General features: G+C 38.1%; 1 protein-coding gene across 1 annotated transcript in view; it reads left to right on the forward strand.

Annotated features, from left to right (window-relative positions):
• Window positions 1–1,126: 1,126 nt before the first annotated feature.
• LOC150082925 (putative RNA polymerase II subunit B1 CTD phosphatase RPAP2) overlaps window positions 1,127–24,389 on the forward strand; it is a 110,602-nt gene continuing 87,339 nt past the window's right edge. The window contains exons 1-2 of the mRNA XM_090376916.1: window positions 1,127–1,269; window positions 23,876–23,993. Of these exons, the coding sequence (XP_090233042.1) occupies window positions 1,199–1,269; window positions 23,876–23,993 (189 nt within the window). The 5' untranslated portion in view covers window positions 1,127–1,198. The remainder of the gene's footprint in view (window positions 1,270–23,875; window positions 23,994–24,389) is intronic.

The following is a 24,389-nucleotide window of genomic DNA, read 5'->3' on the forward strand; positions in this document are numbered from 1 at the left end:
CTCATCGTGGACTAATGTTATTAGTGGAGTCCCTCAGGGTTCAGTATTGGGGCCTTTATTGTTTTCTGTATTTATAAATGATATTGATGATGGTATATCAGGCTTAATGTCCAAGTTTGCAGACGATACAAAGGTTGGCAGGGTTGTCAAGGACACTACTGACACTATGCTGCTGCAACAGGATTTGGAAAGGTTGAGCAGATGGGCTTCGAGGTGGCAAATGAAGTTTAACATTGACAAATGTAAAGTACTACATATGGGAAACAGCAACCCCAGAGCAACGTATCAACTCTGTGGTACTACACTGACAGTGGTAGAGAATGAAAGGGACCTGGGGGTGGTGGTGCAGGCAGATATGAAGTTCTCTGAGCAGTGCAGACGAGCTGCAAGAGTAGCTCATGGTGTATTGTCAATGATATATAGAAATTTTTCTAGCAGGGATAAGGAGGTGATTATTCCCTTGTATAAGGCAATGGTCAGGCCACACCTAGAGTACTGTATACAGGCCTGGAGGCCTCATTTCAGGAAGGATGTAGAGCTGCTGGAACGAGTACAGAGAAGGGCAACTAGATTGGTGAATGGGACAAAGGGGTTCTCTTACGAAGAAAGGCTTAAGTTTTGCAAATTACAGTGTCTGGAAACTAGGCACCAGCGGGGTGATCTGATAGAGGTGTACAAAGCCTTGAATGGTTTGAGCATGCTCAATGCTGATGGGATTCTTCCTCTAGCTCAGAAAAATCACCTGAGAGGGCATAAATTCAAATTGAGGAAAGACAGATGTAGGATAGATGTGCGGAAATTTGCCTTTAGCCAGCGGGTGGTTGGTGGGTGGAACAGACTTCCATCCCTTGTCGTGGAAGTTGATAGCCTAAATAAGTTTAAGGCTCAGCTGGACAGGTATTTCGAACGAACAGAGGGGTGAAGTGGAAGTGGTTATTTTTATTTATTTATGTTACTTTTTTTTTTTTTTTTTTTTTGGCTGATGCTGCATAAGCTTGCTTTCTTGCATCAAATGCCTCTACTAATGCTAATGCTAATGCTAATGCTATTTGCTACAGTTATCAAAAAGTTCCATTAGTTCACTGTTTGCTCGCTAGGGTGTAGCTATCCTTAGACTACTCTGCAAAGTTAGTAAGAGGTTGTGTGGTGCGTCATAGAGTAGTAATGTACTCGGTGGTGTGTGTATTTTTCTGTGAAAATGCCCTTGAGTGTTCAGAATAAGATGGCTTCTGCTGATTTTCCATCTACAAACGAAAATGCCACTTCAAGGTAATTTTAGTTTCGTGAGATGTAATCCTCAGTGGTGTATTTAGTGGAGATGGCAAGCTTGTTACTGATTTGTATGGTGTTAAACAGACACTAAATGTTATCTGGTTTTTTTTTTTTTTTTTAATGAAAACCCCAAACACGAAAGGTATTAAAACCTATAGTACTTAGTACCGTGCATGGGTTGAAGGAGAAGTATGGGGGGAGGGGAATGCCGGAAACTTTGCTCTAGAGACTAAACATGGTTGTAACCAGATAATCATGAAATCAATTTCCCAAGAGAGTTTAACACTATATACGAGGTCTATACGGGTTTCTATACGAGGTCTGTTCAATAAAGACTTGATCATAATTTTTTTCACAACACCTTTATTAATCGTCAATATTTTGACGTTTACAAACTAGTCCCCATTTATTGAAATACATATACTCCAACGTCTCTGGCCGCCTTCAAAAATACGCTAGATGCATTTTTATTTGACATGCCTTAGAAAATTTGAAATGCCTCCGATGTCTAAAACGTCTGGCGACTGGATATGCTTTCCTCGCAGCTCCTTTAAATTTGGAAATTAGCATTAGTAAAGCCACAAGATGCAAGAAAGCAAGCTTATATAACAACAGCCATAAAAAAATTTAAAAAAAACATTTCACCCATCCACTTGCTCCAAGTGTTTGTCTAGTTCTACCTTAAACCTATTTAAGCTATCAACTTCAACAACAAATGGAAGTTTGTTCCACCAATCAACCATCTGCTGGCTGAAGGCAAACTTCTGCACATCTAACCTACAATCGTCTTTCCTCAATTTAAATTTATGCCCTCTCAGGCGATTATTCTGAGTAAGAGGAGGAATCCCATCAGCATTGACTATGCTCAAAGCTTTATACACCTCGCAGGTCCCTAGTCTCCAGACTCTGTAATTTGCAAAACTTAATCCTTTCTTCGTAAGAGCAACCCTTTGTTCCATCACTAATCTTGTTGCCCTTCTCTGTACTCGTTCCAGCATCTTTACATTCTTCTCAAAATAAGACCTCCAGACCTGTATACAATACTCAAGGTGTGGCCTGACCATTACCTTATACAAGGGGATAATCACCTCCTTATCCCTGCTAGAAAAATTCCTGTATATCATTGACAAGACACCATGAGCTACTTTCGCCGACTGTCTGCACTGCTCAGAAAACTTCATATCTGCCTGCACAATTATATGCCGAGGTTCTTTTTATTCTCTGATACTGTCAGTGTAGAACCACACAGTTGATATGTTACTCTGGGGTTACTGCTTCCCATATGCAGTAATTTACATTTGTCAATGTTAAACTTCAGTTGCCACCTCTCAGCCCATCTGCTCAACTTTTCTAGATCCTGATACAGCAGCATACTGTCATTAACAACCCTGCCAACTTTTCTATCGTCTTCAAACTTGGACATTAAGCCTGAGCTACCATCATCAGTATCATTAAAAATACAGAAAACAACAATGGACCCAACACTGAACCCTGGGGAACCCCACTAATAACATTAGCCCATGAAAAGCAGTGTCCGTTGATTACCACTCTTTCTTCTCCCACTCAACCATCCCTTTATCTATAGCAGCATTTTGCCTCCAATGCCACTCTGTTCCAATTTGTGCAGCAGTCTTGTGAAGCTATCAAAAGCCTTTCTAAGATCCAAATATATTATATCAAAATTATTCTTTGCATCCAGTTCCTTTGGTGACCACATCCTAGTATCCAATCAAATTGGTCAGGCAAAACACCTTTACGAAAGCAGAAACCTTTCCCTTTACCCGTGATGGTAGTTTCCTCTTTGAGTAAATTCCACTTCAGCAAATTGTGTTAACTGTCCCCTAGTGGGTCCTTTATCTGCAGATTCTTAATGCATGAAGAATCACTACTGATATCAGATCAAGAGTATTATTCCTTCTAGTTGCCTCCCGAACATGCTGCTGTAGAAAACAATCATCCAATAAATCTACAAAAGCCTTGCTAGTGTGTGAGTGACCAGCACACAAATTCCAGTCAATATCTGGGTAATTGAAACCTACATTATAAGACACTCTGATTTACTGGCCCACTCTATTTCTCTGTACAGTTGTTTATTATACTCATCAGAGTCATTAAGCCTATAATATACTTCTACTCTCAATTTTGCTTTCACAGTGCTTATGTCACACAAAACTGACTCAACACTGCACTATCCAGCCATGTCGACTTGCTGTACTTCCTTGGATTTTGTGTTTCTTAACTACTAGCATAACCCCTCCTCCCTTCCTATCCTGTCTACTCTTCCTGTACAGATTGTTCTCCCCAAATTCCAATTCTGCACTGCTTATATCTGTGTGACACAGTCTCTGATATCCAAACAATATCTGCCTTTGATGTCTTAATCAGCACTTCAAATTCATCAATTTTATTTATCAAACCCCTAGTATTGGTGTACACGCAAATATATATGCACCTGTTCCTGTTCTTAGCTATCCTAACACAGCCCATATATTTATTTGTTCCACAATTACTCCCAGCAGTCTTTGAAATCCCGTGTGCCTTGTTTTCCACGCTGCTGCTCATTCCAGTAGAAGCATTGCAAGAATTACTTTCACCTCTGCCAGCGGCTACTGTTAGTCAATTAGTCCAAATATACCCTCCAAGCTAGCAGTTTTCTGACCCAAGTAACACTGCTTCGATAGCATCAGCAAATATTCTTGCACCCTTTCTATTTAAGTGTATATCCCATCTCTGTAGAAGTAGTCTCTCCTGTTGACAAGCACAGACCAGGCTGAGAAAAATTCTACCTTGTGAGCTTTGCACAATCTCTCCAGGGCCAAATTGATCGACAAGACTCTCATCATATACTCCCTCCTATCGTGTCTAGGCAGAATGGCAGATACTTTCAAATTTAACCCTAACTCACGGCATTTTTTCAACATTGACCTGTTCTTATTAAGTAATTCTGCCTGTCTCCTACTTTTAATATCATTAGTAATGATTATCATTAGAAATAAAATTTAAAAAAAAAATCATCAGGGTTGTAGGGCAGATGAGGAACACATCTGCATTAATTCTGGCTAAGTACTTGATGACAGTATTGAGCAGTGTGAGGTCTTTCATTGTCGTGATTCGAGCCCGTGACCACCAAATACGGAAGATGCGGAAAGGTCAGGGAATGACCACCGCATATCCTCGGAGCAATATGGCCTTAGTTGCTAATGCTCCTAAAAACCAAATAACAAAAACATTTTCGTGATGCAGTATCTACCCACCTGCATGCAGTTGTGGTCGTTTACGGCCAACATGATTCTTCAAAGTGTGTAGAGCTGTACAGTTCTGTAGTAAGGCCCCATAACAGTTGTATGATGTGGTGCAACATGCTGGTAAACCATATTTTATTATATTATATTTTCTTGAATGTCAAAAAAAAAAAGAGATGACCATAACCTTTCCTGCAAAAGCCACAACGTTTGCTTTTTTCAGTGTTGGCAATGACAAACTTCTAAACAGCTTTGTTGATTACTCTCTGGGTAGAAATGATGAAGCCATGTCTTATCCAGCGTTAACACTTTCTGCAGAACCTCTCCGTCTTCAGTGACCATCCGTTGCAGCTCCTGCCAAATCTCCATGTGAACTTGCTGTTGCTCAGGTGTAAGTAATCTTGAAACCCAATGTACACAAACACATGTATGCAAATGCCATGAAGAATACCGTACATGCTTCCTACTGATATTCTTAACATTTCTGCTAGTTGAGTTACTCTTATACAACAAACGTCTTCCACGATTACAGAAGCAGAGTTTATGGTTTCTGTGGTGACAGCAGTGGTTGGAGCTCCAGAACTGCTGATTTTTGTGATTGAATCACATCCATCTTTAAACATCCTAAACCACCTGTGAGCTGTGCTCTATGGAAGCATAGATTCACTATAATCCTCTTTTAACATTTCATATGTTTCAACTGATTTTTTCTTGAGACGGAAACAAAAGATGAGAGCAGCACACTATTCTTCACATGTCACATCCATTGTTGTATAGGCAAAATTAAACTGGCATAAATAAACTTGACCAGCTGCCAAGATTACATCATTCACATGACTCAACTGCATATTTGCCATGTGATGCAGCTTGGTTTGTTCTTGAATTCCACAACTCAGCTAAAAATAGCAAGCGGCACAGTTGTTCATATAAAATTATGATCATTCTTTATTGATGAACAGCCCTCATTCTTTTAAATTTCACATAATATATCAGCTGATTACTCGTAATTGGGAGGATATCAGTTAATTGTTTGAATTTACTAATGGGAAGCCCTTTCTTTTATTAACTTATGACTTTATATACGCCAAGAAGCAATCATTCATCAGTCAGATCTGTTAGTATAAGTATTATAATGGCTAAATGAAGCAAGCCAGCTTTTTCTGTGTCTGCCAAAAAAGGGGGGAAATTTTTCAAATATACCTTCCCCTTTGCCAAAAAGTGGCTATCCAATTCTACTTTGTACTTTACCAAACTCTCAGCCTTGAGCACTGTGACAGGCAGTTTATTCCTGTGATCTTTAGAACATACTGCTAGAATTTAAATTTCATGACTTCCAGTCTTATCTTAATTGCTTGAAATTTTGTATTTGTGGCTTTTGGTTCTTGTCTTCTATCACTAAAAATATACTTCCCTCATTAATTTTACTTATTCTCTTCAGGGTGTTATATACTTATATCAGCCCCCCCCCCCCCCAAATATGTCTAGTAACCAAACTTTACATACCATACCTTCTAAGCCACAACCTTTATTGTATTCTTCTTTAAGTGGGACCACCAGACCTGAACACAATATTCTAAATGCTGTCTCACTACTGTGTTGTATTAAGAGACAATAACATAATTTTCCCTTCTTCCAAAGGTCCCATACATCATAGGCAGGACACAATATGACTTTCTAGCCACTTGTTTACAATGCATGGAAAATATTCTTAATATAACTGAAATTTTTCAGAAATGAGAATGAGCAGCTGACTCCCTCACAATGCTGCAGATAGTACTGAAGTGAGACCTTATAGAGGGAGAGAGATGATCCCTGGTCAGACAGAAGCCTCCTTTTTGTCTAGAGTGAGTAATAAAACTGCTCGCATTTGAAACTTAAAATATATTTGGTGATGCCTTCGATTGCTTCCATTGTGTATTAATCTTTTGAGTAACTGCAAAATTGGATAATTTCCATGAAAGTATTGCTTTGTGAAAAGATTAATGCATAATGGCAGCAATTAAAGGCATAACTAAATACAGGGTGGCCATAATTAAAGTATCCCTATTCAGAGTTCTCTGTAGCTCTAAGTAATAAGCAGAATCATCAAAATTAGTAAGTAAACTGTTCAAGGCATGGGGAGAAGGAGCCCATGAAAAAAAATGTATAGTTCCAATATCTGCCAAAATGAGACAAAGTTCCAACAAATAAATAACTAAGACAAACCTTAATGAAATTACAAATTTTTATTTGTGCTCTGCAAAAAAACAGAAACAAACTGTGAACTAAACTGCCAGAGGAAATGGTTTCACAGCTCCAAACTCACAGTTTACTCCCAATGTTCGATGATGTCGCTGATGGTAGAGTTGGTTTTCGATGTGATAACCATTGTTCTGGACCAGAATTGCATTCAGTGCACAGTGTGCTCGACTGCAGAATGCAACGTCTCTGGAGCAATGTTCACACTTGTTGCGTTACGTTGTCCTTTAAGACAGCCAGGTTAGGGACACTTCCTCGATAGACATTGGCCTTGAGGTGACCCCACAGCCAAAATTCACATGGTGTAAGGTCAGGCAGACGTAGTGGCCATGCAATGGGAAACAAATGACTAATGGCTCTTTCTGTAGTAAAGTGATGTCGGAGAAGCTGCTGCACTGGTCATGCGATATGAGGAGGAGCCCCACCTTGCATAAAAATTCTCATCCAGGCATCCTCTTTGCTGCAGTTGAGGAATAATGAAACTGCTCAGCATGCAATGATATCTTTGAGCTGTAATGGAACAGGTGACTGCTCCTGCTGGGTGCAATTCCTCGAAAAACTATGGCCCTGGGATGAAATTTGAAGTCACACCACACCAGGTGATTTTTGGCAAGTGCAATGGGATTTGCTGAATAGCACATGGTGCTTCTTGAAGCCTATATTTGGCAGTTTTGAGTGTTGACAGTCCCATCGAGATAAAAATGGGCCTTGTCTCCCTAAAGAATGTTCCATGGCCAGGTATCATCCACTTCCATTCTGGCCAAAAACGTTAGAGCAAATGCCATTCGTTGTTCAAGATCATCTCTTTGCAACTGCTGCTGGCAGCTGATCTTGTATGGATAATAGTGGATTAATTTCCAAAGAATTTTCCACATAGTGGAATATGGGACATCCAATTGCCTCACTATTTCCCATGAGCTGCTACTAGTTCCAGTAGCTGTATCCCTGGATTGGTCAACGATAGCCGTTGCAACTTCCTCTGCTACCTGAGGTGAAACAGGCTTCCTTCCTCTTCCAGGCTTAACAACAAAGGACCCAGTTTCCTCAAATTTGTTAATCATCCTTCTAACTGTTGCACCTGATAAAGGACCTTGAAATAAGTTCTTTCAGCATCTAAATATACGTAGAATGGCTGCTGTATTGCATCCATTAATGTAGAAGAACTTGGCAATTAAAACATGACAGTAAACTTACAGAATACACTTTCGATGTTTGCATTGTGTTGTTATACCTCTTTGCTCCTGTAAAAATTACATTAACTAAGATTTATGCAGATTTTCTGCTCTCTTAGGTTTCTTATGTTTTAGTTTGGATTTAAAACTTTAGTACAATTCAGTTTCTTTCTGTTTTTTTGCAAAGAGCACAAATACAAAATTGTAATTTCGTTAAGGTTTGTCTTATTTATTTATTGGTACTTTGTCATGCCTTTCCTCTTGTACAGTGCCATATTATCTGCTATTAGCAAATTTTGGAACTTTTTTTTTTTTTTTTTTTTCCATGGGATCCTCCCCGTGCCTTGAATAGTTTACTTACTAATTTTGGTGGCATTCCACTTATTACTTAGAGCTACAGAGAGCTCTGAATAGGGATACTTTAATTATGGCCACCCTGTATATTTTAAGTTTCAAATGTTAGTAGTTTTATTACTTACTCTAGCCAAAATGGAGCATCCGTCTGACCTGGAATCATCTCTCTGTGTATAGTCTCACTTCAGTGCTATCTGCAGCATTATATATTTCAAATGCTGATTTTCTTCTCTTTATAAGAGAGTTATGTTAATTAACTAAAATATTTTGTTAAATTTCAGTAACAGTTGCATTTAAAAGTTGACATCAGATAATTTTCCTTGTCTGTCTTGAAATAGTATTAATATTGGCAAGTGATGCAAGTAAACAAGCTTATACAGCATCAGCCAAATAAAACTATCCACCTCACCTGCCTGTTCCCTCTATAATTTTCTAATGCTCCCTTGTATTTAATCAAACTATCCACTTCTATAACACCTAATGAAAGTTTATTCCAATAATGAGTTACACTCAGGCTGAAAGCAAATTTTTGTATATGTATCCTGCAGCCATCTTTTTCAATTTCTGTTCCTTATATGTGTTATCTAAGAAAGAATAAGGATGTCATCAGCATTTGGTCTACTCAATCCATTTAAAGCCTTAAACATTTCGGTCAGGTATCCTTACAGTTTTCTGGTTCTCAAGAGCTACAATTTGCAAAATTGAAGTCTTCCATGTTAGATACACCATTTTGTGACCTTGACAGCGAAGGTAAAGAAAGCCTGCACGAGAATGACGAGAAACAGCGGATAACTTATGCCGAAAATTAGTTTGCCGATATGGCACTCTAGTGCTGCTCACTCGGTAAACAGATGATAGGTGTTATCAGTCTGGAGCAAAGTCGAGAACGATATACTGATTGACAGGTAGGCATGGAAAACGACGTGCTGATTGGTGCACGAACGCAACACACGATAACATTGGTTTAGTATCACTGTAGCAGCACTAATGGTAACTTGTCCTAATTGCACATGCCCTAACATTTACTGTAATGGTGAAACAAAGGTCAGGTTACCTCGACTTGAATCCCATGTGAGCTTGAACCTCTCCCGAAATGGAGGGGGTAACATAACCTTTTTTCTTTAGAATCATTGAGTGGACTAGCACATAAATTGTTTATTAATAAAATATTAATTTTTTATTACTGTACTTTTATTTTTAAAGACACTCATGCGGAAATTTCTTCCATCTTTAAAAGATTCATCGCTACTATTACCTGTTCACTGCTCATTACAAAACTATTATGCACCATTCTTTACTGGTAAATACACATCATAATGCCAACCAATGACTACACAGTAGCTTGTTGTCTGTCGTGCCCACCACCAATCATTTCATCGTTTGCCACGCCTACCTGTCAATCAATATATCCTCCAGACCGAGCAACGCTAGAGTGCCGTATCGGGAAGCTAATTTTCCGCGTAACTTATCTGACATTTCTCGTCGTTCTCATGCAGGCTTTCTTTACCCAAGCCACCTTGATTAATCTTGTTGCTCTTCTTCACCTATCCCAACAGTTCCACATCCTTCTTAAAATGAAGCCTCCAAACATGTATGCAGTACTCAAGATGAAGCCTCCAAACATGTATGCAGTACTCAAGATGAAGCCTCCAAACATGTATGCAGTACTCCAGATGAAGCCTCCAAACATGTATGCAGTACTCAAGATGAAGCCTCCAAACATGTATGCAGTACTCAAGATGAAGCCTCCAAACATGTATGCAGTACTCAAGATGAAGCCTCCAGACATATATGCAGTACTCAAGATGAAGCCTCCAGACATATATGCAGTACTCAAGGTGAAGCCTAACCATTGCTTTATACAGTAAGATAATCATCACCTTGTCCCTGCTTGAAAAATTGAAGTATATCATTGACAGAAACCCAGGCTGTTCTACCAGCCTGTCTGCACTGCCCACAAAACTTTGTCAGACTGTACAATTTATCCCTATGTCTCTTTTGTTCTCCACCACCTAGAGTGTGGTGCCATTCGATTGGTATGTTATTCTGGGATTACTGCTGCCCTTATGCAGTACTTTGCATTAATCAATGTCAAATTTTAACTCCGATTTCTCAGCTCACCTGTCTAATATTTCTAGGTCTTGTTGCAGTAGTATGCCTTAATTCCTCTCATTAACTATCCCTCAAACCTTTAGATTCCCTGTGAACTTAGAAAATGACATTCCTGCAGCACTAAATATCAGTCTATAACAGTCAGTAATCAAAGCCTTGTATTGTGGCATAAAAATAAAAATTGGTAATTTCATAATTGGAGAGATGTTTAGTGGAATATTAATATAATTGGTTGTGATTTACTTATTTTCATTCAGTATTTCAAAATTTAATTTCAAATTTGATTTCAAAGATGTTTTTGGATCTTCTGTTTCATCCTTCAGTTATGCTTTATTTTCAACTCAGTTCAATTTAAACTTCAGCACAAGGGCTGCTGCGATGCAATACTCTTTTTAATTAAGACAGCTAAAAAGAGAGAAATATTTGATATTTAAAATAATGTTTCATATGGCCATTGTTCTTTCCAACTTGCATATTCACTGTGGTAAAAGGATATGCCGTGCTGTTGGAGCCAGTCTGTTGCTGTCATTTTCTACTCCTCGTCACATGAAAAGTGTTTCCACAAAGATTTCATATGTCAAAATAGAAAAATGTCAGAACAGACCCAATTAAGGTTATATGCAGGATGTGCAATACTATCCACCTGATTTCTGCAATTTTCATCTGTCATATTGGCAGTGTAGGGCCTGGTATTATCATGGTGTAATATGATTTTGTGTCCTTCATTTTTTATTTTATAGTCCTATTAAAGTTATCAATTTCTTTCCTTATTTATAACCTTTCTTTAAAAAAATCAAACAAAACAGCGCCTTCTTTGTCCTGATTTTTCTCTCTGCCAAAATACTGTGGCCATATGTTCTTTGAATCATCTAACAATTTGAGGATTTTTCTTCATTGGAGAAGGCAGATGGGTCCGTTCCATAGAATAGCATTTGACATAGGTGGACAGTGCAATGTTGAGTGAGCTTGGTGTAGCATAAGCACTGGGAAAGCAAAAATGAGAGTAGGAATGTGTTATTGGCCTAATGACTCTGATGAGTACAATTAACAACTGCACAGAGAAATAGTGGGCCAGTAAATCAGAATGTCTTATAGTAAGGGATTTTAACTTCCCAGGTATTGACTGGAACTTGTGGGTTGGTCACTCACACATTAGCAAGGCTTGTGAATTTATTAAATAACCCTTTTCTACAACAGCACGATCGAGAGGCAAACAATGGAAGTATACTCTTGATCTAATTGTCAGCAGTGATTATTCATGCATTAAGAATCTGCAGAAAAGGGACCACTAGGTGGCAGTGATCACAGTATAGTGATGTGAGATGTAACTACCATCAGAGGTAAAGAGAAGTGTTATTGTTTGTAAAGGTGACTATGGTGGTCTCAGACAGTTTTAAATTTATACACTTGGACCAACTCATGATGTTACCAACAGCAAATTCTAAATAGGAAGCATTCAAGGAATTAATCTTGGGAGCTATTAGGCTTTTCGTACCAATTAAGAAATACAGTCAAGGTTTAGGCCTCAATGGATGTCAGATGAACTAATGAAACTCATGGCAGAGAAGAAAAATGCATGGGATGCATATAAATTATCAGGCGACACAGAAGCCTATGGTAGATATAAGCTAGACTGTAGGCAAGCGAAGGAAGATTATGATAAATCTTTTGCAAAGGCTGCAAATAAAATCAGAAAAGACCTCTTTACTTACATAAATACTAGAAGAAAGGGGATAAGTCAGATTGGTCCACTTGATATTGATGGTTCGACTGTTGTTGATCCTGCTCAGGTAGCTGACAAACTGAATGAGTATTTTTTGGAATTCTGTATGGAAGTGGAGGCCATAAGTTTATCCTACTCTAACAGGGAGCTAAATTATTTTGTAATGATTGAAAGAAAACTGGAGGAGAAATTGTAAAAAAGAAAAGAACCTGGTATGAATGGGATCTATCCAGTTATATTAAAGGAAGTAAGCAAACCCTTAGCCATAATTATGAGAACATCCGTGGATTAAGAGGAGGTTCCCATGAACTGGTGATGTGCAAATGTATGTATCCCCAATTCACAAAGGTGGATAAAAGGATGACATGAATAATTACAAACCTGTTAGTTTAACTTCTGTTCTGGGGAAAATAATGGAGTCACTGGTTAAAGAAGCAATCCAGGATAATCTAGACAAGACTGTAGTTAGTTCAGACACAGCATGCGTTTGTTAATGGGAAATCTTGTCTGAGCAATTTATTAGGATACTGCAATATGGTCACTAAGGAACTGGATGCAAAAATTAATTTTGATATCATATATGTACTTGGATTTCAGGAAAGCTTTTGATACTCTTGCACATGGAAGACTGCTGTACAAGTTGAAGCAGTATGGCATTAAGGGCAAGTTACTTCTAGGGATAAAGGGATGGTTGAGTGGGAGAACACAGCATAATCAATGGACACTGCAGTTTGTGGATTGATGTTATTAGTGGAGTCCCCCACAGTTTAGTGTTGGGCCCATTGTTTTCTTATTGATCAATGATATTGATGAAGGTATATCAGGCTTAATGTCCATGTCCAAGTTTGCAGACAATACAAAGGGTGGCAGGGTTGTTAATGACAGTATGCTACTGCAACAGGGTATAGAAAAGTTGGGCAGATGGGCTGAGAAGTGGAAAGTCAAGTTTAATGTTGACAAATCCAAAGTACTGCATATGGGTTGCAGTAACCGAGAGTAACAGACCGCCTGTCCAGTACTACACTCATGGTAGTGAAGAATGAGAAAGACCTGGCAGTAATTTTGCTGTCAGATACAGATACAGAGGCGAATTTAACGGCGTGCGCCCTGGGCCCCGACTTCTGAAGGGCCCCTCAAAACCCCAACTTGACACTTTTTTTCTAATGACACCATGTTTGGTTTCATATGCGCAATTTTAATTACATACAAGTTTACAATCAGTGGTAAAACCTGATAGTATGTTTATATTCGCTTATTTTCATTATTTCATTACTACGCTGCATATGCCCCGCGCGGCTGCGCTACCACCCATCAGAGGAATAGAATCGTATTTGCTCCTTTGTACTTACAAAGGTTCTCCTGCAGTGCAGACTTACGATATATGCAAATAAGCGTATATCGTATATTGTTAAAATTATATTAAGATAAAATTAATTCCTGTTGTTACATCAGCGCCTGAATTTTCGTAGTTTATGAATAATCTTTGAATTTTAATTAATTATTAATTTATTGCACTATAACGAAAAATCTCTTCTCTAGTATTCTAATCATCAGACTCTAGATTTTCTAGCTACCAATGGTAGCTAGAAAAATGAAACAACATCTATCAGGGGCTGAAAAAAGACAAATAAAAAAAGATGCTAATATAATACATATATTAAATTTTTATTGGAAATAAAACATTAATAGTACATAATATTTTTTATTTATTTAAAAAAATGGTTAACATGTATTTTTATTTTCCCTGTCTCTCTTTTTTTTTTAAGGGGCCCAATATTTTCTTCTGCGCCCAGGGCCTCAGCCGACCTTAAATTCCGCTTCTGGTCAGATATGAAGTTTTCTGAGCAGTGTAGACAGCCTGCCTGAGCAGTTGATGGGGTCTTGTTAAGGATAAACAGGGATTTTTCTAGCAGGGATAAGGAAGTGATTATCCCTTTGTATAAGGCAATGGTCAGGCCACACCTTGAGTGTTGCATACAAATCTGAAGGCCTTAATTTAGGAAGGATGTAGAGCTGCTGGAATGAATACAGAGAAGGAAGATTGGTGAGGGGAACAAAGTGGTGCTCTTACCAACAAAGGCTTAAGTTCTGAAAATTGCAGCATCTGGAGACTAGCCACCTGCAAAGTGATCTGATTGAAGTGTATAAAGCTTTCAATGGTCTGAGCAATCTCAGTGCTGATGGAATTCTTCCCCTTCAGATTATGCACTTGAGGAAGCATAAATTCAAATTGAGGAAAGACAGTTGTAGGATAGATGTGCAGAAGTTTGCCTTTAGCCAGCAGGTGGTTGATTGCTGTACGAAACTTCCATCTGTTGTGGAAATTGATAGCTTAAGTAAATTCAAGGACGAACTGAATAAACTTTTGGATCGAAGGGATAGGTTAAATGGGAAGTTTTTTTTTTTTTTTTTGCTGTTGCTGTATAAGCTTGCTTTCTTGCATCATATGCCACTGCTAATTTAGAATAAATGGAAATCTCCAAGTTATTGCACTCCTGCAACAGCTCTTGGCAGATCACCTGTCTGGAGAATTTCATTTTGCTTGTTAACTGTTTGGGTACCCATTTGCATCTTATTTTTTTATAACCTGACTTGTCTAAAATGGTTGATACACTTTACTTTGAACATCCTAGTTCTCGTATCATTACATATGTGGTTAAAATTTTTCAGTGCACACACATTGGTCTTCCACTCCTTGGCTAGTCAAGGAGTGGAATACCTAAATGTAAAATCTGCAAGCCATGTATGAATTTTTCTTATATCAATAGTGTCTTGTTGGTATTTTTTTCTCAGTTTTTCAGGAATTACAACAGCTGAGTTTTCTTCTGATTTCAAAAGAAACTCGATTACAGACAATTGGAGAAATGGATACAGTGTTCCCAGAAAATTTTTCCAGCTGGGTAGCATTATGAAGTAGCTGTGTGGGGAAATGTAATAATTTGCAATATAGTATAAAATTTTCTGTTATGTATAAATGTAGTAGTGGTAGTAGTAGTGGCATGTGATGCAAGAAAGCAAGTGTAAAAAATCACACCATTCCCTCCAAATGCCTGTCCAGTTCCTCCTTAAATTTATTCAACCTATCAACTTCCACAACGACAGATGGAAGTTTGTTAGCGCAATTAACCACCCGCTGGCTAAAGGCAAATTTCCGCACATCTATTCTACATCTGTCCTTTCTTAATTTGAATTTATGCGCCCTTAGGTTCGTAATCTGAACAAGTGGAAGGATCCCATCAGAATTCAGCGTGCTCAACCCATTCAAGGCCTTATACACCTCATCAGATCACCGCGCAGGTGCCTAGTCTCCAGCCACTGCAATTTGCAGAACTTAAGCCTCTCTTGATAAGAGGATCCCTTCATTCCCCTCACCAATCGTGTTGCCCTTCTCTGTACACGTTCAAGTAAATCTACATCCTTCCTAAAATGAGGCCTCCAGACCTGTACGCAGTACTCAAGGCGTGGCCTGACCATTGCCTTATACAGAAGGACAATCACCTCCTTTTCCCTGCTAGCAAAATTCCTATATATCATTGACAAAACCCCATGACCCGCCCTAGCAGCCTGTTTGCACTGCTCAGAAAACTTCATATCTGACTGCACAATTACTCCCAGTTCTTTTTCATTTTCTACCACCTTAAGTGTAGTACCACACAGTTGGTACGTTTCTCTGGGATTACTTCTACCCATATGCAGTACTTTGCATTTGTCAAGGTTAAACTTCAGTTGCCACTTCTTAGCCCATCTGCCCAAATTGTCTAGATCCTGTTGCAGTAGCACACTGCCATTACTGTCATTAACAACCCTGCCAACCTTTGTATCATCAGCAAACTTCGACACTAAGCCTGATATACCTTCATCAATATCATTGATAAATATACAAAACAATAGTGGACCCAACACTGAACCCTGTGGGACTCCACTAATAACATTAGTCCACAAAGAGCAGCACCCATTGATTACCACCCTCTGTCTTCTCCCACTTAACCATCCTTTTATCCATTCTGCTCCAATTTGTACAGTAGTCTTTCATGCGCAACAGTGTCAAAAGCTTTCCTGAAATCCAAATATATGATATCAAAATTATTTTTTGCATCCAGTTCCTTTGTAACCACATCATAATATCCTATCAAATTTGTCAGACAAGACTTTCCCTTAACAAACCCACGCTGTGTCTGAATTATTGCTGAAGTCTTGTCTAGATGATCCTGCAATGCATCTTTAACCAGTGACTCCATTATTTTACCAGGAACAGAAGTTAAACTAACTGGTCTGTAATTACTCGTATCACCTTTCAATCCCCCCTTTGTGAATTGGGGATACATTTGCACATCTCCAGTCCGTGGGAACCTCCCCTGAGTCCAAGGATGCTCTCATAATTATGGCTAAGGGTTTGCTTAGTTGCTTTGCCACCTCCTTTAATATAACTGGATAGATCCCATCCACCCCAGGTGCTTTTCTTATGTTTAACTTCAACAATTTCTCCTCCACTTTGCTCTCAGTTATTACAAAATCATTAAGTATCCTGCTACAATTTGATAACCTTCTGCCATTTTCAAACCTTATTAATTCCTCATGTGTGAATGTAGATGCAAAATACTCATTCAGTTTGTTTGCTATCTGAGCAGGATCATCGATGTTAAGTGGACCAATCAGATTCATCCCCTTCCTTTTAGAGTTTATATAAGTAAAGAAATCCTTTCTGTCTTTCTTAGCATCTTTTGCCAAGGATTTCTTATAATCTGCCTTTGCCTGCCTAACCTCCTATGTGACCTGATTACAGACTAGCTTATATCTGCCATAGGCTTCTGCTGCCTTTGCCTGCCTAACCTCCTATGTGACCTGATTACAGACTAGCTTATATCTGCCATAGGCTTCTGAGTCGCTTGATAATTTATATGCATCTCATGCATTTTTCTTCTCTGTTACAAGTCTCATTAGTTCATTTGATAACCATTTAGGCCTAAACCTTGAACAATATTTCTTAATAGGTATGAAACTTCTAGTAGCATCCAAGATTAATTCCTTGAATGCTTCCCACTTAGAATTTACTGTTGGTAACATAGTCAGTTGATCCCACTGTACAGAATTTAAAAACTTTCTGAGACCACTGTACTTAAGCGATCCAGAGCAAAATTAATTGCATAACTGAACATTATATGCTCTTGTCGCATTGACCTCGATCGCATAGTATCTTCGAATAAATATTTATGATAAGTACCATGTTTCTACTAAATGCAGTCATATTCAGCATGTGTGGAATTCGGTTGTTGGATACACTTCTAACGTTTTGTATGAAGCACTGTTGCCATCAATCACTCATTTTCAGAGGGGAGAGGGGGCAGGATCAGAATCTTTGATAGAACATAGAATGCTGTGATTCAAAAGAGAACGATTACACCATCATAACTCCTGCAAAGCTGATTTCTTACTTCAAAAACACTTCTTGACTGCTGCTGAAAATTTCAAAAATTAACTTCTGGGAATGCAACAATAATGTTGCAGTTGCTTTGTCAGTTATTGTAGAAAGTTTCAATTATGTTTAAATAATATTAAGAAATATTATTCGGACATATTGAAAAGTTTTTATTATACATATCATTAATAAATTACTTATGGATTTTGTACAAATATGAAATCAAATCTTGTGATTTTATTACAAAAGTATTCCTCTAATTTGCATTCCAACAACTTTTTTGCTTGTGAACTTCAATGTCTGGAATGGGGCAGTTAAAAATTTAATAATTTTCTCATTTATAGTTGGTAAAGATTTATTTTTGGTTGAAGCTGGGTTTTTTTCCCCCCTCCCAGGAATTCATAGTCTGTTTCATACTACAACTTGCTTCTGGCCAGATAATTGAAGGAAATGTAGCTTTTTTTTCACCCATTTATATAGAAATCAAGTAATCGGAAAGAGAAAGTCTTTCATCATTTTGCATTATAGACAAAAATCACTAACTTCACACGTTAAAAACTGAAGTACAAAATAAATGTCTCATCCATTTTAATGTATCTGATTCCAAATTTTATATTCACAGATTAAACTTAATTCCTGGATCCTGTTACAAAAATCTTATCTAATATGCATTCTGACAGCTTTTTTTACTTGTGAACTGGCAATGTCTGGAATGGGGACAATTAAAGCTTACCCTAAAAACCACCATCCAGTAATACCAGATTTGTGTCAAAGATCTGACAGCATTGTGAATAGCCAACAACCATACATTGCAGCTTTAATATTAAACTAATGACATACTCTTTTTGATTAAGATATTCATTAATTTCTTTGAAATGTATTGCTTTTTGCTGGGTAACAAACAAATTGCTAATGGAATGTAATGCCCTCCTAGCAAAAAATGTAATATAAATAGTTGACCAAAGTATTTTGTGCAATAACTAAAAGTTCCAAATGAATAAATCCTGCTCAAATATTTCATATTAATATCACATTAAAATACACCATGATATTGTTCTCTGTTGTATATATATACATTTTATAAATGTATAGCATTTGGAGTTGAATGATGATAATGCACTGTTGTGCCTTTGTGGAGAAACTGGTAAAACTGACTGAAGTTTTTTCTTGGAATTATAAATATTTCATTTAATGTTATATCTTTCACATTAAAGTTTTCTGAGTTGTGAGGTTAATTTTTATCCATGAATAAGTTATCTTACTAGGCTGTTCTGAAATATTATCAGTAGCTTTTCATTTGCATATTTCACTCCATAGTATGAAAAATGACAGAATAACCTTGCAAAATATATAAAATCATTTATTGTGATCAAATAAAGTAAGGGCAGTACTCCCATACAGCTAAGCTAGAAGGATTTACATAATTTAAGTGATAATAATAAAATGTAAAATAGGTGAATATGACTTTAGCAAAGGAATAAAATAAAAATGTAACAAGCCCAATGAAACTGTAAATAGCAAATGTTAAGAGAATTGCTGGATCCTATTGTCAGAAATCCTATATATCAATACAGATTGATATTATTTTTAGCTGTCATTCAAAATCAACTTTTAATTTATGTATAAAAAGTGTAGTAGGGTCTTCCTTAGAAATAGGAACTTGCACTTTGGCAATTTTTGATCAATCCTTCCAGAGATTGAGTGCAAGTTATATATCGAATTATGAGATCTTGATAAACTTTGTGCACAGATTATATAGGCTGTATCCCACTTAAAATATTCACGTTCCAGGAAATTTAAAGCCAAGAACCTGACATCGATTTTTCATTTACATTTATTTTTCTTAAGGAAAAAATTACAAATATGCAGGATTATTTTTTAGCTAACTTAATAATAAATCTTACTTTTACAAAAAATTTTAAGTTAAGTTACTTAGGGTTTTTTTAATTATTGGATCAAAAAAGGACAGTTAATTTAAAAGTTACCAAAACTAACTTCTTACTTAACTCATTACTATTTAAGTCTGATAAAAGTAATCGGACAAAATTAAATGAGCAGAAAAGTGGCAATTGAAGTTTAATATTGACAAATGCAAGGTGCGGCATATGGTTAGCACTAATCCGAGAATAACATACTGTGTGATACTACACTGCACAATTCCTCCCAGAACTTCATGTCTGAATGCACAATTACCTGGGGTTAATTGTGCATTCAGACATGAAGTTCTCTGAGCACTGCAGACAGGCTGCTAGGACACAGCTCATGGAGTTTTGTCAGTGGTACACACTACAGTCTCACCTTTCATCCCCACAAAGACCCACAAACGGAGGAGCAGATCCAGACCTGTAGGGAAAATGATAAGTACGGAACAGATAATGCAGAACCGCGATTCACTACGGATGAGCTCATCCTGGCGGCTTCACGTATAGCAGCGAAAAAATGCCCAGGTCCAGACCTCTTGGAGCCGGAAATAATCAAAAAAGTCGTAGAAATAGAACCGGAACTCTTGCTCCAGCTCTTTAACCTATGCCTCACAGTGGGAGCATACCCGCAAGATTGGAAAATGGCCAATGTTAAACTAATAATTAAGAATCCAAACAAACCACCAGAACAGCCATCTTCCTACAGACCGATCACACTACTCACAGTACTAAGTAAACTTTTTGAAAAGCTACTGTTATCCAGAATAAATCACCACTACCAACAGGCAAACCTATCCTCACCAAACCAGTACGGATTCAAACCAGGTCGATCTACAGTAGATGCACTCCAAAGCCTAATTGCCCAAGCACAAGAATCTGAGAAAAAATACGTGCTAGCTATCTCAATTGATTTTGCCGGGGCGTTCGACACCCTATGGTGGCCGAGCGTCCTGGGTCGGCTCCGGGAGGCAGGGGTTCCTGGCAACCTCTTCAATGTGCTTAAAAGCTATCTCACCGACAGAGCAATCAAGATAAAAGCTCCCTACAAAGAAATAGAAAGAAAAATATATAGAGGGTGCCCACAGGGGTCAGTACTTAGACCAACAATGTGGAACCTCCTGATGGACCAGTTTCTAAACAAGGATCTGGAAGGGGTCCGCTCACAAGCCTTCGCGGACGACCTCATCTTAACAATAGAAGCTAATTCCAGGGCGCAACTGGAAATACTGGCAAACCGCGCTGTGCAAATTCTCCAAGACTGGGCCACACACCATTTACTACAAATCTCACCGACGAAGACCAATTCCATACTCTTAAAGGGAACACTGAACATCCACAGACCACCCCAAATTAAAATTGGCACTAGAACAATAAGGCTCAGCACAGAGCTCAAATATTTGGGCGTCATCTTGGATACCCGCTTATCCTTCAAACCGCACCTAAACTACGTAAGAAGAAAAATAAGAAACTGCACTGCCTTAATAAACAGAATTGCCCGAAGAGACTGGGGATTGAAACAGAGAACGATGATGTTTTATTATAAAGCAGCCTTCTTACCAATCGCAACATACGCAGCTGGTGCCTGGTACAAAAAGGCCAGCACAGCTGCAAACCTAAGAATACTTGATTCCATACATAGAATCATGCTACTCACTGCTACTCGTGCCTGCAGCACAGTGAGCACACACGCTCTGCAAGTCATCGCAGGAACCCTCCCCTTAGACCTAGAGGTAGTGAGAAGAGGCATCCTCCATGAGCTCGCTAAAGGCAATGCTTGTACACACCTTGACTTCAACGGAGATCCAGGAAATAACCGCATTGCGGAAAAAAGAAGACTCCAGACCCACTTGCTGCAGGCGTGGCAGGCACGATGGGATGTCTCCATTAAAGGTCGGATTACAAATAAATTCTTTCCAAATATACATAGATTCCAACCTAAATTACCAACCTGGTATGCACCTGGTCTGTTTGTGACGTACCTACTCACAGGACATGGTGCCTTAAACGCCAAACTAACAACTCTGGGAATAATTGAAAATCCAAACTGCACTTGTGGCATTCCAGAAACTTGGTCGCATCTAATGTATGACTGCCATCAATACGACGACATCCGCTGCCAGCTGGTGACAAGACTACAACATTCACCCAAGGATCAGGAGCAATTCATTCTGGACGATAAAGGACCATACATGGCATTCACCGAATTTGCACAGAAACTGTTTAACAGACGCCGAGCCACACTAGCCCAACAAGCAAATAACAACACAACTGGAAACTAAATGGGACAAGCCATTCCCACAACAAATTCAATACCTCCAATGAGAATAAAAGGACATGGCCTACAACTCTGCGACTGACTGAACCCTGAATCTGTAAAAGCCTACATGGACCCGAACCATGCAGCTTCACTGCCAATCAAGACTCGTTGGGGACCAGAATCGAGCACCTGACTCGATTCCTTTCCAAACCTACCACGGCGGGGCGGAGACTCCTTGTGTCCCCTCGCCGAACCCCCCCTTTCCTCTCTGGTGAGGCATGGGCATGCCTCACTGACCAACTGGGGGCATCTTCTCTATCGCTCCCATATTTCTATCTTTACCCCCCAGTCTTCTGTCTCCCCTCCTACTCTATCTATATACAATGCGAACGCCCCACACACTAAATTTAACAACACTCAAAATAATCTTCGCCCAGTTTCGGCCTATCCATCTATGTAATATCAAACCCCCCAGCGGTGTGTATAGGCATACAACATATGGTGTATGCAGACAAGTGAAATGAGTATATACATGTGCATATACATACATATTATGATTTTTTTTTTTTTTTTTTTTTTTTAAAGGTCCTAGCCGCCGAAATCTCAGGAAACTAAGCGGCAGGACCTGCCAGAGTAACTAAGTCTACTGGGTTCCTGGTCTGCCTCCACGGGGCGAATGTGGGGCAACATTGGGCTCCAACAGGGGCCTAGCGGCTAAATGACCAGATGAACAACGGTACACGACATTACACATGTACAATACCCACACACTTTTAAATCTCTGGCATTCCCAGCAAGCTGGTACACCCACAATGAAAGCAACGCGGAGATGGGGGAAACCCCTGGTGCCGCATGACATCAATATACCTTACACCTTACACCTTACACTACAGTGGTGTTCAACCTAAGGCCCCTGGGTCGGATATAACCCAAGAATAATTTTATACGGTCCTCGGGGAAAGTGAACTAAAAGAGCATTTTAAATTTTGTAAATTATCAACCAAAATTTTCTCATTAAATATTAAGTTTTGTTCAGTAAATGTTATTGTGTATTCTATAAAGTTGTTGAATATTTTCTATTTTAGGTGTATCATTATGTTTATTTATTCACCTTAACATTGAAAAGCAGCGATTCTTTTCAGAGTGTAAATTTTCTAAAGTGAGCATTTAAAAGCAAAAGTAAGGTATTTTTTTAAAAACAAAAGTAAGTCATATTTTTGTAATTTTAATTAAATATGAAAAATAAATCACTGACTGATTTATTGCACATAAAAGTGTTGAGAATTTGCATTTTTTAAAATCACATTAATGTTTTTTAACGTGATAAAAAACATTAACGTGAAAATAGAAACTTCCTTTTGCATGTAACTAGATATGGAAAATGTAATACTATTTTTTCTCAAATCACTCACTGCGGCCCACAAAACAAATCTAACTTCGAATATGTCCCTGTACAGGAAAAGGTTGGACACCGCTGGATACAGGAATTTTAGCACCTGGGATTAGGAGATAATTATTCCAATTTAAGGCAGTGATTAATCCATGTCTTGAGTATTGCATACAAGTTTGGAAGCCTCATTTTAAGAAGGATATGAATCTCTTGGAACAGGTGTAGAGAAGAGCAGTGATTAGTGAGGGGGAACAATAGGGTACTGTTAACAAAAAGGACTTCAGTTTTGAAAATAAAATTTGTAAAATTGAAGACCTCATTGCAGAATTTGAAAATTAAGTACCTGTGAAGAGATCTGATTGAGGTCTTTAAGGCTTTGAATAAATTGAGTAAGCTAAATGTTATTCTTACCCTTGCTCAGACTATACACATAAGAGTTCATAAATTCAAACTGAAGAATGGTTGCAGGACAGATGTGTTGCAATATGCTTTCAACCAGAGGGTAGTTGATTATTTGAATAATCGAACAAACTTCCATCTGGTGTGTGGGTGTCGGTAGTTTGAATAAATTTAAGGAAGAATTAAACAGATTATTAATGGATGGATGATGTGTTTTATGCTGTTGCTGTATAAGCCATATTCCTTCCATCATTTTCCATTACTAATAATAATCTTAAAATGCTAAAGACTGATATGCTATTTTAGTTTGTGCCTCTATGTTCTAACAGGAGTTTCTTTCCTAGTAGTGTATATTTTTTTCTTTTCTGATATGGTTAGGACTAGTGCAGAGCGTATTCTTACAAAGAAGAAACAGGAAGAGTGCAAAAGAAATGCCTTAAGAATCGTGGAGAAGATGCTTGAAAATACTGTTTTAGAAGATTGGCTGCTAGAAGCAGTAAGTTTTTGAATGATCTTATTCATGTGACCTTATTTCATTTTGTCAGTAGTATCATTTAGTTTTTGTTATCATAAGTTATGTTGGTCACAGATTAGAATATCTGTGTGTTTTTATTGTTATCAGTTACCAGTTTTGACTATTGCCATTTTGATTATTATCTAGATATGAATATAGAAATTAATTAAGCAAAAAAAGAAAATATCTGTTTTTATAGAATACAATAGTTGTAATTCCTAACATTGTAATCGTAATTATTATAATTCATGACCAGCTTTATTTATAATTAAACATAGCAACTATATATAGTGCCAAACTGTAAAGACACTAAATAAGTCTTGTGCTTTTCATGAATTTGCATGCAATAGACAAATAACAGAATGGCACCCAAGAGGA

The sequence above is a fragment of the Mastigoproctus giganteus genome, chromosome 7, assembly GCF_048544385.1.
Source record: "Mastigoproctus giganteus isolate SK-2022 chromosome 7, ASM4854438v1, whole genome shotgun sequence".
In the NCBI taxonomy this organism is placed as follows: Eukaryota; Metazoa; Arthropoda; class Arachnida; order Uropygi; family Thelyphonidae; genus Mastigoproctus; species Mastigoproctus giganteus.